Source organism: Glandiceps talaboti, chromosome 22 (assembly GCF_964340395.1).
Source record: "Glandiceps talaboti chromosome 22, keGlaTala1.1, whole genome shotgun sequence".
Taxonomy (NCBI): Eukaryota; Metazoa; Hemichordata; class Enteropneusta; family Spengelidae; genus Glandiceps; species Glandiceps talaboti.
In genome coordinates, this window is record NC_135570.1 from 869,767 (window position 1) to 885,000 (window position 15,234).

General features: G+C 35.3%; 2 protein-coding genes across 2 annotated transcripts in view; one reads left to right on the forward strand and one right to left on the reverse strand.

The window, feature by feature from the left end:
* Positions 1-1,373: 1,373 nt before the first annotated feature.
* Positions 1,374-12,505, forward strand: LOC144452282 (acyl-CoA desaturase-like). The gene is made up of 4 exons (XM_078143349.1): positions 1,374-1,695; positions 7,440-7,570; positions 7,981-8,186; positions 9,867-12,505. Exons 1-4 carry the CDS (start codon positions 1,473-1,475, stop codon positions 10,285-10,287), a joined length of 981 nt encoding a protein of 326 aa, XP_077999475.1. The 5' UTR covers positions 1,374-1,472; the 3' UTR covers positions 10,288-12,505.
* Positions 12,506-12,803: 298 nt separating this feature from the next.
* The window catches only part of LOC144452281 (kelch-like protein 15), a 4,114-nt gene continuing 1,683 nt past the window's right edge, over positions 12,804-15,234 (reverse strand). The window contains exon 2 of the mRNA XM_078143348.1: positions 12,804-15,234. This exon is cut by the window's right edge and continues 36 nt beyond it. Coding sequence (XP_077999474.1) covers positions 14,371-15,234 — 864 coding nt within the window. The 3' untranslated portion in view covers positions 12,804-14,370.

A 15,234-nucleotide genomic window follows, 5' to 3' on the forward strand; every position in this document is an offset into this window, starting at 1 on the left:
TATTACGTATAGAAACTTCATTACTTGAGCTAGTCAAGGCGGTGGTAAAGTAATGGAGTTTCAATACGTCATACCATGGCAGTATATGGGTTATACTACCATGGTCATACTATACCAGTTTGGAACTAGACTATAAAACGAATATCCTGTACTGTCGATCTTCAGAGATAGGCAATCTGAAGTTAGTCTAGTTCCTATACAGTATCGTTACGATTTACTATAGTATACCTACATTCACAGTATAGTCAAAGCTGTTGCTCTAGAAGTCCTGATATGCAATTTAAAATTCATCCAAAGCCATCCACACAGTCATTAACATCATGTCTTTGTTAATCAATCACAAAATTCTAACCAATAACACAGTGCCTCATAATGTTGGTCTTTATTGGGATAGTTATGTAATGTCTTAAAATATGGTAAGCTTATATTTGTATATCTGTGGTTAGACCACACTCGTACCACAGTTGACATCCAGACTAGACTAAGATCTGATGTGGTGACGTTTGAAATTTCGTTATTTTACAACTAGAGGGTGTAGTCCAGTTAGGTTAGGTTTTAAAGTATTTGCCAAGTAGCTTTTCAATAACTCCAAACTATATTTTTTTCGCTACCACTAACCACAGTCACACATATGAACTAATATTCTATTCAAGGATGGTTGATGGTTGATCATAATACAAAATAATGACATTACATAATTATGAGGTATTTACGAATATTCAAACAATACCGTCACATATTCGTAAATACCTAATAACGCCATTATTTTGTATTATATTATGACAATCTTTGAGTAGAATGTTAGTTCACAAGTGACTGTGCTTACATTTTAAAGACACACTTGTAAGCTTTTTAAAGCTAAAGCTGTATCAGCCACGAAAACTTTGTCAGGTTACTCACCGTTTTGTGTATACGTGTCTTTTGATTAAAGAATACATTACGAATGTAGAAAAGTGTTGTATTCAAGTACTGGGCTTTGTATTTAAATTTTGAAACACGTATTGTTAACTCCAACTTCCAAGGCTATCCATTCGAATATCATGACTATGACGACATATACAACACGCACTGTACATAGAGGAAACAGCAGGCCGGTCACCTGATTTGGATCATACCACAGCGGGCTAGACATGGGCTTCGTGTACATAATCGAATCCGAAACAATTCGTAATTTTTGAAAAACAAAATATTAGTGGATTTATTCAAGGTAAGACTATATTTTCATGTATTTTCTATCAGTATCGAGTTTCTATCACTCCAAGATAAACGTTTAATTTGAATTATATCTCAAACTAAACATGCAAACACTCCTATATGAAAATGTAATGACCCGAAAGTGACGAGATTTATTATTTTTAACCTGCACAGCAAATGCGCCCTCTTTACCGGCACCGCTTTTCACTACAATTTTAAAATCGACATTGTCGCATCCTAGGTTTATGTGTATGTACTTGAACTGAAAGTCTCCAACAATGCCGCCAAGAAACGACGTTTTCCAAACGGTTGAAGCTGACGATGATACTGGGCCAACAACGGGACCAGACATAACCAGTATCCCCGATGAAGATTTACACAAATCTCGTCCTCCCATGAAGATAGTCTGGAGGAACGTGATATTGATGTCCGTACTGCACGTTGCCTCGGTATATGGTATTTTTCTGCTGCCGGGTTGTCACTGGCAAACATGGCTATTTGGTAAGTTTTAGTTCAGAATTCGCCCTCTTTGTATTAGGAAAAGAATAGAAGGTAAAAAATGTCAAAATACAAAACCAGAACAGGTGCAGTGCATGCACGCACGTACAACACGTTTTACACGTTTAACGGTGCGTGTATTATTTATGGCATTATATACTAGTATATCAAGCGCCTTCGAAATTGATTATTTTCGCACCGACCAGTGAATAATAATACTTTCATCACGGTTTTATTCAATTTTTTTACTTGTTCCGTGAATGGAAACATGCTTTATTTGATTAATTTGAATAGTCAGAATATTTTATACAGCAGTCACGAAATATACATTAAATATACATATCGGTCAGGTTTGATGGAACTGGTGCACAGCTGGTATCGTATATGTACACTGCACACGGCTCGGATCACTGTATGCATACGATATGACCTGTACATGTACGTATGGAGTCTATGGACTATACAACCATCATCATTAAGAAACCAAAGTCCATCCATAATATTAAATTGCTGCCAACAAACTCATACTTGACGCGAATCACCCGATGTGTCACATAATCAGTTATATGTCTTCCTATTGTAACATGATACATTTGATTCATGGTGATTGGATAAAGATTTTCATAAATTTACAGGCAACAGCAGGTAGAGTGAAAGAGATATTCTTGAGACACTCAAGGTCATCGAAATGGTGTTTTGCCAAATGTTTTGATAAATCGAAACAACTTACAAATACAGCAAGCTGCTACTTTTAATGTGTAAAGCTTGATTTATTTTAATTTATTTCTTAAATAAATATTTGTTCTTATTGTTCAAAGTTTGTCCAGCTATGAAGAATATGAAATGCTGTACTATGCACCCCACAGTAGGCTACTTTGGTTTGTCAATCTTAGATATGTAGAAGGTCTCACTCCATTGTTGGTAAATTGAATTGTCCTGAGTTTTCAAAGTAGCTTGCAATGGACATTTCAACTTATAGGCCATGTCAGATTAGGATGGAAATTGAAAGTGTGATAAAACAGTTGTCTGACAGAATTATAGAAAAAGTTGGTCCTGAATAAAAGAATAATCCTATCAAATCCTTATTGCAGTTATTTATAAAATAACACTTAACTGAGAATGTGGGATTGAAGCATGGGCCTTTAACCATAAAGTGGCATGAAACAGAAATCACAAATGTATAAAATTTAATGACATAAACCAAACATTACTCAGTTCCTATAGCAAAATGAAAATCACACCATATATATTTGATTAAATTAATGAACTTTACATGTGGTATTGTCAATCATTTTTTCAAACTATTTTCTTTTCTTTGTTGTCTGATTAGTGGCTGAAAATACAATTGTGTTGTGTGGTACCTTCTTTTTATGCAACGTTACACTATTGTGTTTCTTTTCTGTTGATAAAATCTTGGTAAAGATAAAATGTCCTTGGTTGATAAAAAACTAACATTTTGAGATTAAGAGGAGCAGAGTGTGTAGCTTGATGGTCCGTGGTGATTTTGGTTTCCGATTGAAACATTCTTAAAGTATTCCAAATACAAGTTGTGTCATGTCTAGAACTAGTAAGAGCTAAATCTGTCACCTGTCTGGGATGTAGATAAAGTTGGAAAGGTAGGTGGTAATAATACCTAACACATGAATATACCCAACAATGGATACATAGCAGTTGAATTAAAAGTAGTTTTCAAAAACAAATTCCTGTAAAAAGTAGCCAGCAAGAAATTGCTGAGTAGCCAGTTGGTTTTTGCCGGCTACCTGCCCTTATCTACAACATCCCTGACCAGGTATGAGTAACACTGAAGTAAAGCATTTTCTCTATGTGCTACACTCATTTATAGCATCTATATCAAGTGTAAAAGTATACTGTTTCAATTGGTTTATTTACAAGCCATAGCATGTGGTCTTTCTAATGTGGTCAATTAACAAATGAAACAGTATACTTTTACACTTGATATAGATGATATAAATGATTGTGGTACATACAGAAAACACTTTACTTTGGTGTTATGGGTTGTACTTGATATGGATGATATAAATGATTGTGGTACATACAGAAAACACTTTACTTTGGTGTTATGGGTTGTATTCTGTTATGACATAAAAATGACATTTTGATAGTTTGTATGGTATCGAATATTTGAAACGCTACATAAATTGAACAGTGGTTAATCAGAAATACAATGACCATTCTACGTAGTCTTACTTGCTGTGATCAAATGTTTAATATTTATGAATGTCCTTGGTCCAAACAAACTGATAGAAAGCTTAAAAGGCCTAACACTTTTGAAATTGTATGGGAAAGTACTGTATATTATTTTTTGTTGATTGTATTGCACATGAAATGCAATTGAGGGTGGGGGTGGGGGTGGGGGTAGGGGTGAGGGTGGTGTGTCCATGGCACTTATATCTCTCCTCAGGAGAAGGAAGGATGACTCATTCATGCTTGTTAATTTCCAACAGCAGCAAACAGGTCAAAGGTCATCTTATTAATTTATTTCATAAGACACTTTAATCAAGTGTCAAAGTCTGTAACTGGTGTCATTTCCATGTTGAGTCAGTACGCATGATAAAAAGAGATTTGAAAACCAAAAGTCCTTTTTACAGCAGTTTTGGAACCCTGTAGACTGTTATTATGTTATTCAACCCTATCAGGCTTCTTAAACCAAATATTGGAGAACTTCATAATTATACCAATGCCATATCAAAGAAAACTCAGGGAAAGTAATGGTAATTTTGAATGGTTTGACTCATATTTCGGACACAGCAGAACCAGTGATGTAAACATGTGTTGTTTGTGACATAGACCCACATTGTTGTGATGTAGAACGACAGAGTATATATTCAATATTTTTTGTTCTAAATGGCTTGTGCATGGTATAGTGAATATTTATAATTCCTTAACTCCCTGGGGAATACACTCCATTGCAGCCTCTATAAGCACATAGGATTAAAGCATTCACATTGCAACCTGTATCCTACCAGGTCCTCAATTATACAGCTGGGTTGACTGAGGCACAATTGTGGTTCAAATCTTGCCCAAGGACTTAAGCCACTCAGAAACAAATGGCAGTGACAGAGCTAAAACCTGCAACTTTCGTATTTTAAGCTACATAGCCAATCTAACCTATTGACCATCATGACTCCACACCAACTTCTTGTAATTGTTTTGCATTGGCCAAACAAACTATCACCATATAAATACTGTAGTCTAGATACAATGTTTAGTAGTCTGTGTGCCTAATACTAATAAGGTCAAGCCATGCAACAGAAGAAAAAGGTATATTTTAGCCATAACAATTGTCGTAGTGTTTTGAGTTTTGATAATTGTTTTTCCTGTTAAAGTAATATTTTTTAATTAAAACAGAAAGGAAAAGGTACATGATATAATATGACTCAGAGATTATATCATTCAGCTGATTCTGTCAAATGATGGTATATACTAATGATATATGCATTGTCAATTTGACTCATCAGCTGATACCATCTAATGATGCTTTGTGTCAATTTTTTCCCAGTTTCTTAAAATAGAACATTAGTAAGAGTCACTGACCGTCCTCCATTTAGTGATAACTTTGCATAAATAGTGTTGTAACCTGCTGACTAAAGTCTAAAGGTATTGGTTTATGATTGTCACATGCTGCTAATGAGAGAAGACTTTGGTACTCAATTAACTACAGAATACAATAATTGATGTACCGTGGTTGCCATAGTTACATGTCTTGTGTAACAAGGCAGACTTGATGCAATATGTGAAAACATGTACAAGGCTGTATGGTGTCTGCTAGATGCATTAGCCAGCTTGTGTAACACTAACAGATGACTAAGTGACGATTGCACGATGTCACACAAGCTCAATAAACAAACTTTGTTCATTTAGTGAAGGAGTCTGGCGTCAATATGATTGTTGAACTTCATGTTGCCATTGTTGGCACTTCTAACCAAATTTAGAAAACATCTTCAATGATAAAGAGTCCTGTATTTATTTATTATATTGAGATGTCGATAAGTTGATTGAAATTTACTGCTAATGCGATATAACACAGTGCTGGGTTTCTGTTAATATTTTAATCTGTTTACTATGTTTTTACATTGCATCATGGTAGTAATATGACTACTACAATTTTCATTGTGGTGACATCATATGTAAATGTGTCCATGTCATACTAGTGAGCTGACAAATATATCATATTTGGACATTATGCTATCACTTCCAATAAACACTAACTTATTATTTGGCAGAATTCTGCGATTGATTACTGTGTGGATGGGTAGCTTGAAATATCATCTCAGGACTAAATACCAAACTATGAAAATACAATGCAATGCTATCTTGTCTGAACTTGAAGTTGTCTTATTTATTCATCCTTAGGTCTTCTGATATTTTACTATCAACCAAGATGATATGAAATCAATATCAAATCTGATGAACTCATAATTCACATTTCATAACAAGACATGTCACAAAACGTGAGATATTTGACTATCAACCAACGATATCATATTGATATCAAATCAGATCAACGTGTCCCATATTCATATTTCATAATTATGTATTTGAGCAATCATGCAGTATGGTGGAATGTCATTCGAGACCAGCATATCTAAAGCGTCATAGTAGACTCGTTGGACGAGCGGAAATTCAAAAAATCAAAATGTCAATTAGGATAGCAGAATAGTGTAGTGATGTTAGTCCTACATTAACAATGGAAATGGTTGTCAGCTTTGAAGGACAACGTAGACCAGTTGAACACTGAATATATAAAATGCCATGTCAGTGTAAAACAGCTGCCATTTTATTTAAATGATTCCCTTGAATCGTAAGATCATGTAATACTGAATCATAAGAAAATTAATGTAAAAATTAGAAAAATAAAAAATAACATGAGAGTATACAATCCTACTGATATCTTGAATGTTGTGCTATTACATGTATATTATACCTTAAACAAGAACATTTTTGTTAGCCGTGTGCAGTTAATAAAATAACTGAACCCCAGACAAACACATCATTGTTACTCACATGCAAATAACATACACAACCACACAAAAATATCATTGTTAATGTTACCATTGCAAGATACAATTGGTAACATATATGAACCTGAAACAAAAACAGCAGTGTGTTTAATATCTTAAGAGTGATACATGACATGCACCCCAAATGAAATACATGGTTGCCACCCACCCACATACAGTTCTCTTTACCTGCAGTAGCATATTATCTAGAGGCTCAAAATAGAACAAGGAGGTTGACCTATTCTCATGTGTGTCTATAGTAATATGCAGCATGTGTAGTGCTTGGAGTGGACGTCATTGTGTTGACCAAGAAATCAAGTGTTCATTTGTTTTAACAATGCGCTTTAATATTTGGTAACATCCTATCGACAATTGGTAACAAACAAAACGATAGTTTTGAAGATGAATCTGGTAATTCTTTGGAAATTGCTCATGAAATTTGCCCCTAAGTGTGCAGAAATAACTGTAAACATACATAGGTTCAAGAAATTCTCCATTTCGAGCAAAATCTTCCTTTTTGTGAGCTGTGAAAAAATCCCCAACTGCCAGAGACCCTTGTGTGAGGGCACTGTTCATTCCTTGCATTATGCAAATTAAGCACACATCTTTGAGGGTGCAAATATGAACTCCAACCCAAAAATTGTTATTACTCACTTGCCATTGATATTACACACACATGATTTTGTCATCAATTTAATTCTTTCTTGTTTTAATGTTTCTATCCAGCATACACACTGTATTGTCTTGGTGCCCTGGGTATCACTGCTGGTGCTCATAGACTGTGGTCTCATCGTACCTACAAAGCCAAATGGCCTCTCAGAGTGTTTCTTGCCATCATACAAACATTGGCTTTTCAGGTAAGTTCAGTAAGAATTACAACTAAATTTACATTCCACAAGTGACATATTTTAGATGTTTATTATTTCTCAATATTTTTCTTTGTTCAGCCAAGAAAATGTAAGAGCTGTAAGGGGGCTTTGTCACTACAAGTTGCTAGATGACAAAAGTCTTAGATCATGAGTATTTTTATAACCTCACCTTCAGTCTTAAAGTCATATATGAATGCGGTAACATCATCACATATATATGAATGCTCCAATAGCATTAAACTACCCGCACTGTCTGTTAAGAACAGAATGTCGTGTTAAGGCAAATCCATTTGACTACACAGTGGAAAAATAGGTCTTAGAAAGTGAGCCCACATGTATAGTTCTAGATTACTGTTAAGTTGAATTTTCTAAAAATAACTAATTCAAATTTGTTACAGAATGATATTTTTGAATGGAGCCGAGACCACAGGGTCCACCACAAGTATTCAGAGACAGATGCTGATCCACACAATGCTAAGAGAGGATTCTTCTTTGCTCATATTGGCTGGCTGCTGGTCAGAAAACACCCTGATGTCATCAAGAAAGGCAAACAACTTGATCTTAGTGACCTGAAAGCAGATCCTATAGTTCGTATTCAAAGAAGGTATGTTGGAAATAAAAGTGTTTGTACTGCATACATTTATTTCACTAGAATATACATTACAGTCAAATAACTATTGAAAACAAAATCAAAGTTACAAATGTCATACAATAAACATTAGCTGCTGTAAGAAGAATTCTTTTTAACTGTCACACAGTGTTTAGTAAGTAATTAAGTGAACCCACAATAATTGATGTCTGTCTGTCTGTCTGTCTGTCTGTCTGTCTGTCTATCTGTCTGTCTGTCTGTCTGTCTGTCTGTCTGTCTGACTGTCTGTCTGTCTGTCTGTCTGTCTAAGCACAATAGACATAGCATACGATGTACTAGTATAAGTAGTGAAGTCACAAAAGAATTCTTCCTAACTAGTCTAGTTTGTGGTCCTTGGAATATATTGGAACAACTAGATAGCCTAGGTATAATGTGTATGTGATTTGAACATGTGACCATATCCAATGATATCACCTGATAGTAATAGAAAGGTCACAAATACAGATTATTGGATAAGTAATCATTCTGTTAAGGTGACATTTAAAGACAAACCTACATTATGTCATTCTCAGATACATGTGTTGTCTGGACATCAGTGGTAATTAAGTCTTTCAAATGACTATGTTAAAGGGGCATAAACTATGTTTTTTGTTTTATGATGCGTGTTTAAAAGTCACTCATAGCACTAGTATTCTACTAACTGAAGTATACTTAACCATCACTTGTAATTAACTGAACTCAAACCTAGTATTAGAATATAACATATGAACGATCTGATGATGTAATTTTTTGTACATATCAAAGAACTTTAAGGAATCTATACTAGGCAGTCAACTGTTCTAACAATGCCAGAAGACAATTGTAATGTTATAGAAGGTATGCATGGACAATAATTATACTTACTAGAATAGTTTAGTAGAGGTTTAAACTGTAAGATACGTCATGCCGTTCTGCCCTCACTGGCCTCCTCTCACCCTCTCATATGGGAGGGGTTGACTGATGTGTGAGGGTGCCCTGTCATGGTGTACCTTACAGACTAGTAGAGGTTTTATGTCAGTAATTTCAGTTGAGTAAAATGTTTATAAACTCTGAGCTTGTGCCACTTTATTATTTTTGGAGAGTGATGTATTTGGTCAAAGTTCACAGCTGTTACATATGAAAATCATACCCATAACCTTGAGGACCTATCGGTCAAACACTAAGCGCTGTCTGTATTCTATGGTAGAGATTAGAATTAGATAAAGCGAACAGAGATCTTTGATATATGTGGATTGTAATATTTTTTGGTCCCAGTTGTAATTTTTTTGGTCAAAGGTCACAGCTGTGACATATAAAAGTCATATTCAGTAACCTCATGGGGTCATAATAATTCAGTCCAAAGGTTATAGATCTCCATCAGTGGCCTTGTCAATTATAGTTGACTGGTTATGAAAAGCAAGACAATGTAGATTGATTACAGTTCACCATTTATTTATCACAATGGTCATTTTGTTTAGCCAGATTGTCAGGACCATAAACTTAATAATGATCCTGCTATTATACCTGTCTCAATATTAAACTGATAATTTCAATCAAATCATTTCATTTTAAAGTATCTTTTTCAATTTCAAAAAGAAACTGCAAGTCAGTTTTTGATAAATATGATTATAATAATGTCACATATTAACATTCAGCTTTGTGTTATATCATTTACAGAATCTACCTGCCTGCCATGGTAATGATATGCTTCATTCTACCAGCCACCATACCAACGTATTGGGGTGAAACCAAATGGAATGCATTTTTCGTGTGTGCTTTACTGCGCTATGCAGTTACACTACATAACACGTGGTGTGTGAACAGTGTGGCGCATATGTTTGGCAACAAACCATATGACCAATTTATCAACCCAACCGAAAATAGAATGGTAATCCTAGGTGCATTGGGTGAAGGATTTCACAACTATCACCATGTATTCCCAAGTGACTACGCTACCAGTGAGTTCGGCATTGAACGCATGAACACAACAAAACTGTTTATAGATAGCTGTGCTTACTTCGGACTTGCCTATGACAGAAAAAAAATGAGCCCAGATGTGGTGAAGAAAAGAAAAATCCGTACCGGAGATGGATCTTAAAAATTGAGTCAAGTGATTTCTAGTGCCAAGAAAAATAGAATATAAATAGAATATAAGTTTTGCACGATTATACTGGAAATGGCATGTGATACAACAATGGCATATGTGATATCAGCAAGCTAACAGACACAAACTATTATGAGATGTTGATGTTAAAGCTATAAATGGGTTATTGGTGTAACCACACATACAATAAACTGGTGTTTCTGATAACAATATTTCCTCAAGTTGCCACACATTCAACCTTATTCATTATTTACACTATCTTGATTACCGGTTATTGTATCCACAGAACTAAGTCATCACTATCACCCATTTACGTAAATAACTACATGCAACATCAATACTTTAGTCTGTGTTTATCTTAGTTTGTCGATAGCATGTTTTCCATAGTAGTATTTGAGAACTGAGAGTGAGGCTTTCATGTGCAATATACTGTAAAAAGTATAAATTGCAGATAAGGCCTTAACCTCCCCTTCAGCTAAAATGTGACGGCTATGTAAATTGTATAGACATCAATTTCAAAGCTAAATTCTGACAATGGAGTAATAAGCACACATATATCAGGTGACTGATAATGGTTGGTTGTAATTACAAGTAGCCACTAGAACATGAGCAAAGTATTTACATGAATGTTTGGAGCACTTTATTAAAAGAATGTAAATGTATTACCGTATGTATGACGTTTTGAAAATGATAAGAAAAGTTCTTAGTGGCCATAATACATATAGCAATGAATCATTTGTAAATCGCTATTTGAATTTGTGCAAACATCACAATATCAATGGAAGTGAACTTTGTCATATAAAATAAAATGCTTTACTATGTATACCGACCATGATAAAGTAAAAGCCATTAACTGGTGTTATCTTGGTAAATAGCTCCCTCTAGTGACAGATTTGCTCATCTTTGAAAACAAAATGACCTGTTAAAGTTTCTATAGTTAGCAAATCAGCAACACCCTTAAAGTTTACAAATACATTGAAAAGTACATAAAATTGTTCTTTGTATTGTGGTTGAATGATGCTATAAGAATTAATTTATTTAGTTTCAAATGGAGTTTATAATGCTGATTTATTTTCTAAAGATATGACATTCCAATAGACAGTTTATTGTATTACAATCTTAAGTTTGTATATTAAATTACAAATAATATTTCAATGTAAGTTAACTTGTATCATGCCACATTCAATGGAAAACAATGACAATGACACAACTACTGAGGCTTTAAATAGTCTTAAAGGCCAGGGTTTCAATCCCAGGTTCTCACATTAATGATATCATGCATGCACTGAAGCCATAACTTAAAGGCCAAGGTTTCAATCCCAGGTTCTCACATTAGTGATATCACTGGAGCCATAACTTAAAGGCCAGGGTTTCAATCCCAGGTTCTCACATTAATGATATCATGCATGCACTGAAGCCATAACTTAAAGGCCAAGGTTTCAATCCCAGGTTCTCACATTAGTGATATCACTGGAGCCATAACTTAAAGGCTAGGGTTTCAATCCCAGGTTCTCACATTAGTGATATCACTGGAGCCATAACTTAAAGGCCAGGGTTTCAATCCCAGGTTCTCACATATTAAGGTGTAATCTTATCAGTGGAGCTATAAAGATTAAAATAGGGATTATTCTTTTGTTCGGGACCAACTTTTTGTAAAGCTTTGTCAGACAACTGTTTTTCTCACCTTTTTTTTTTTGGAACTTGGCCTTTAAGTAACCTTTGAACCTGAATATCCAACATCTACTGTCAGGTGACTAATAAAGTTGGTCACCTGACTTTGTCAGTGAATCATATCTCTGATGTTGATGAAAGTAATGCTAGGTTAGTAACAAATAAATCTTACTGATGTTTAAAAATTGAGCATCTCATGTCAAACTATCAATTTTGTTATTGGTCCAAGGAGAGATGTTTGTTCTAATTAAATTGTGGCAAAATTTGGAAAATGTTTCCAAGGGGAGTCAAGAGAATAAGGTGAACTATGCAGTTTTGATATAATTTGTGACATTCATTGCATTGCATACTAGTGTTTGTGACATTCATTACATTGCATACTAGTGTTTGTGACATTCATTGCATTCCATACTAGTGTTTGTGACATTCTGTGCATTACATACGTGTTTGTGACATTCATTACATTGCATACTAGTGTTTGTGACATTCATTGCATTCCATACTAGTGTTTGTGACATTCTGTGCATTGCATACTAGTGTTTGTGCTGAGGTTCAAACCATGGGGGGGGGGGGGGGGGGGAGACAGACAGAGAGAGACAGAGAGACAGAGAGACGATATTAAGACCATGACAAGAGAGGGACCATAGAAACACATTTTGTTGCTTGGGGTCTTCCAATCTAATTTCACTGTTGTTAGTTCTGACCACTGACAGTCTCTCTCTCTCTCTCTCTCTTAAAAGAGTTCTGGAAATCATTGCTATAGTGTTGAAGTTAAAAACATTCTTAGAGTAAGAACAAACTGAATGTGATCATAAAATTGAAATCAAACATATTATAAATAGTCAATACTTTTTTATTATGCTTTGTGTAAGTAGAAACTTTAAATAGTTTGAAGTTTTGCAAAGATTTAATTAAGAGACAGATATTGTTACAGATTATAAAGTTGTAAATCCCTTTGTTTTAACATTGACTTCAAAAAAGCCAATGTACTTCAAGTCCTGTTCACCAGGCTAACTATTCTAGTTTCCCATTCAGCAGGAAAACTATTCTATAGTTTTCCCGTTCACCAGGCTAACTATTCTACTTTCCCGTTCACAAGGCAAACTATTCTATAGTTTTCCCGTTCACCAGGCTAACTATTCTACTTTCCCGTTCACAAGGCAAACTATTCTATAGTTTCCCGTTCACCAGGCTAACTATTCTACCTTCCCGTTCACAAGGCAAACTATTCTATAGTTTCCTGTTCACCAGGCTAACTATTCTACTTTCCCGTTCACCAGGCAAACTATTCTATAGCTTCCTGTTCACCAGGCAAACTATTCTATTGTTTCCCGCCACAGGCAAACTATTCTATTGTTTCCCGATCACCAGGCTATGTAGTTGATAGTTATACTTTCTGTATTTGCTTAAACCTGTCACATTGCAATAAATTACATGAAATTTGACCTTGAGTTTGATGAGTTATTGATTTATTATTATTATTTTTACACAACATATTTACACCACTGTGCCATTTAAGCCAGTTTGACAACATCGACACACTAAAATTTGGTAATCGCCTATCCTCAGGTATCCATGGCCCCTCTCGGAAGGTGTCAGCAGCAGTCGCCTATCCTCAGGTATCCATGACCCCTCTCAGAGGGTGTCAGCAGCAGTCGCAAAGTCCTTTGCACCGAGTGTTTACTTTAAATTGAGACACTTGTAGTTGCATTTACACTGTGGAGATCGTACATACCTCCTATCTTTTACTATGGAGTGACTCTCAAGGAAAACCCCATTCTATCATTCTGACGTGCAACTGAAATGTTTGTTAGCCATTACATGTAAAGGGCATACTGCTTTACACTATGCACAGTCACTTGTATACTTATGACCTCCAGCATTTGGTATCAGTTCTGTAACATGTATAACTCAGACTTTGTATATTAAAAAGACATTTACACAATTTGATAGTATAAATATAATAGGGAACTTGCAATCCAGACTGAGCATGCTCGGATGCAAAGGACTATGGGATTATCTGTGGTTATCATAGTACCTAATCTGGAGCTACTGATAAAAATAACCTCCCACAATTGTCAGGGTAACTATGAATTGATCAGTTGTGGTTACAAACAATGTATCAACATTGTTTACAATACTATTTGATTACCGTAGTATGTATTATCACTTTTCCCATGATGCAACATTCAACATGGCTGGTTTGCAAGTTCCCTATTGTATGAAGAGTACTGATCACCCTTGTACCTCTATACTCTGATAAATGACTGATGTAGTCGTAATGTAGAAAATGAACCTTTTCTTTGTGTCAGTACCTCTCTATTACTTTCTGTCTGTCTCTCTCCCATTCCCTCATCTATGTCGTGTTTGAAAATCTCATGAGGAGTACTGATTATTTTTGTACCCCTATACTTTGATAAATGACTGTCGTAGTCGTAATTCACAGAACAAACTCTTCTTTCTTTCCCAAACTCTTAGTAGGATATCCGGAACATAATGCCGGAGGTCAACACCATACTTCTCCGTGGATATTCTGGCTCCTGTGTCATACCAGTATGAGCCAAGGATCAGATAGACCTTTCCTTTGAAGACGATAACAGAATCTTGATATCGTTGTGGTACAAGTCTCTCCATGTCAGCCATATCATGATGCCATGAAATCTGCATGTCTGCATCTACTCCTCCAATCCATAATTCAAGCCTATCTGTTTTCATACAATGAGTTACTACACATACTTCTTGATTGAACACTTTCACAGAGACAATATTCTGATTAGACAGCTCTTCTGAAACACCTGATGTTATCCATTCATTCAGTTCAGGATTGAGAAATCCATAGAGGAGGGAACCGCTCGGGTCTCGTCCAAAAACTAGTAGACTCTTGCCAATGTAACTCAATGTTAGTATGGTTGTGAAATCTTCATTGTAGCTAGTCACTGGATACATATACTGCCACTGTCCAGTACTAAAGTTGAAACGTTGAATCTCTGTACCCAGACTGACATACAAACACTTGCCTGCAATGATCATGTTCAGTTTTTCCCAGGATTCAACTTTGGGTTTGCAATATTTCAAGTTAATCCACTGATTCATTGCAACGTTATAATTGTATATCATAGTTTTGTTGAGTGATACATAGAAAGAGTCACCATGTACTATACAGTCATCATTGCTGGACAGACTCATGGACTGATTTGGGACCCTCAAGAAATTAATATCTTTCCATGTCTTAGAATACATATCAACATACTGACTATGAACTGATGGGAA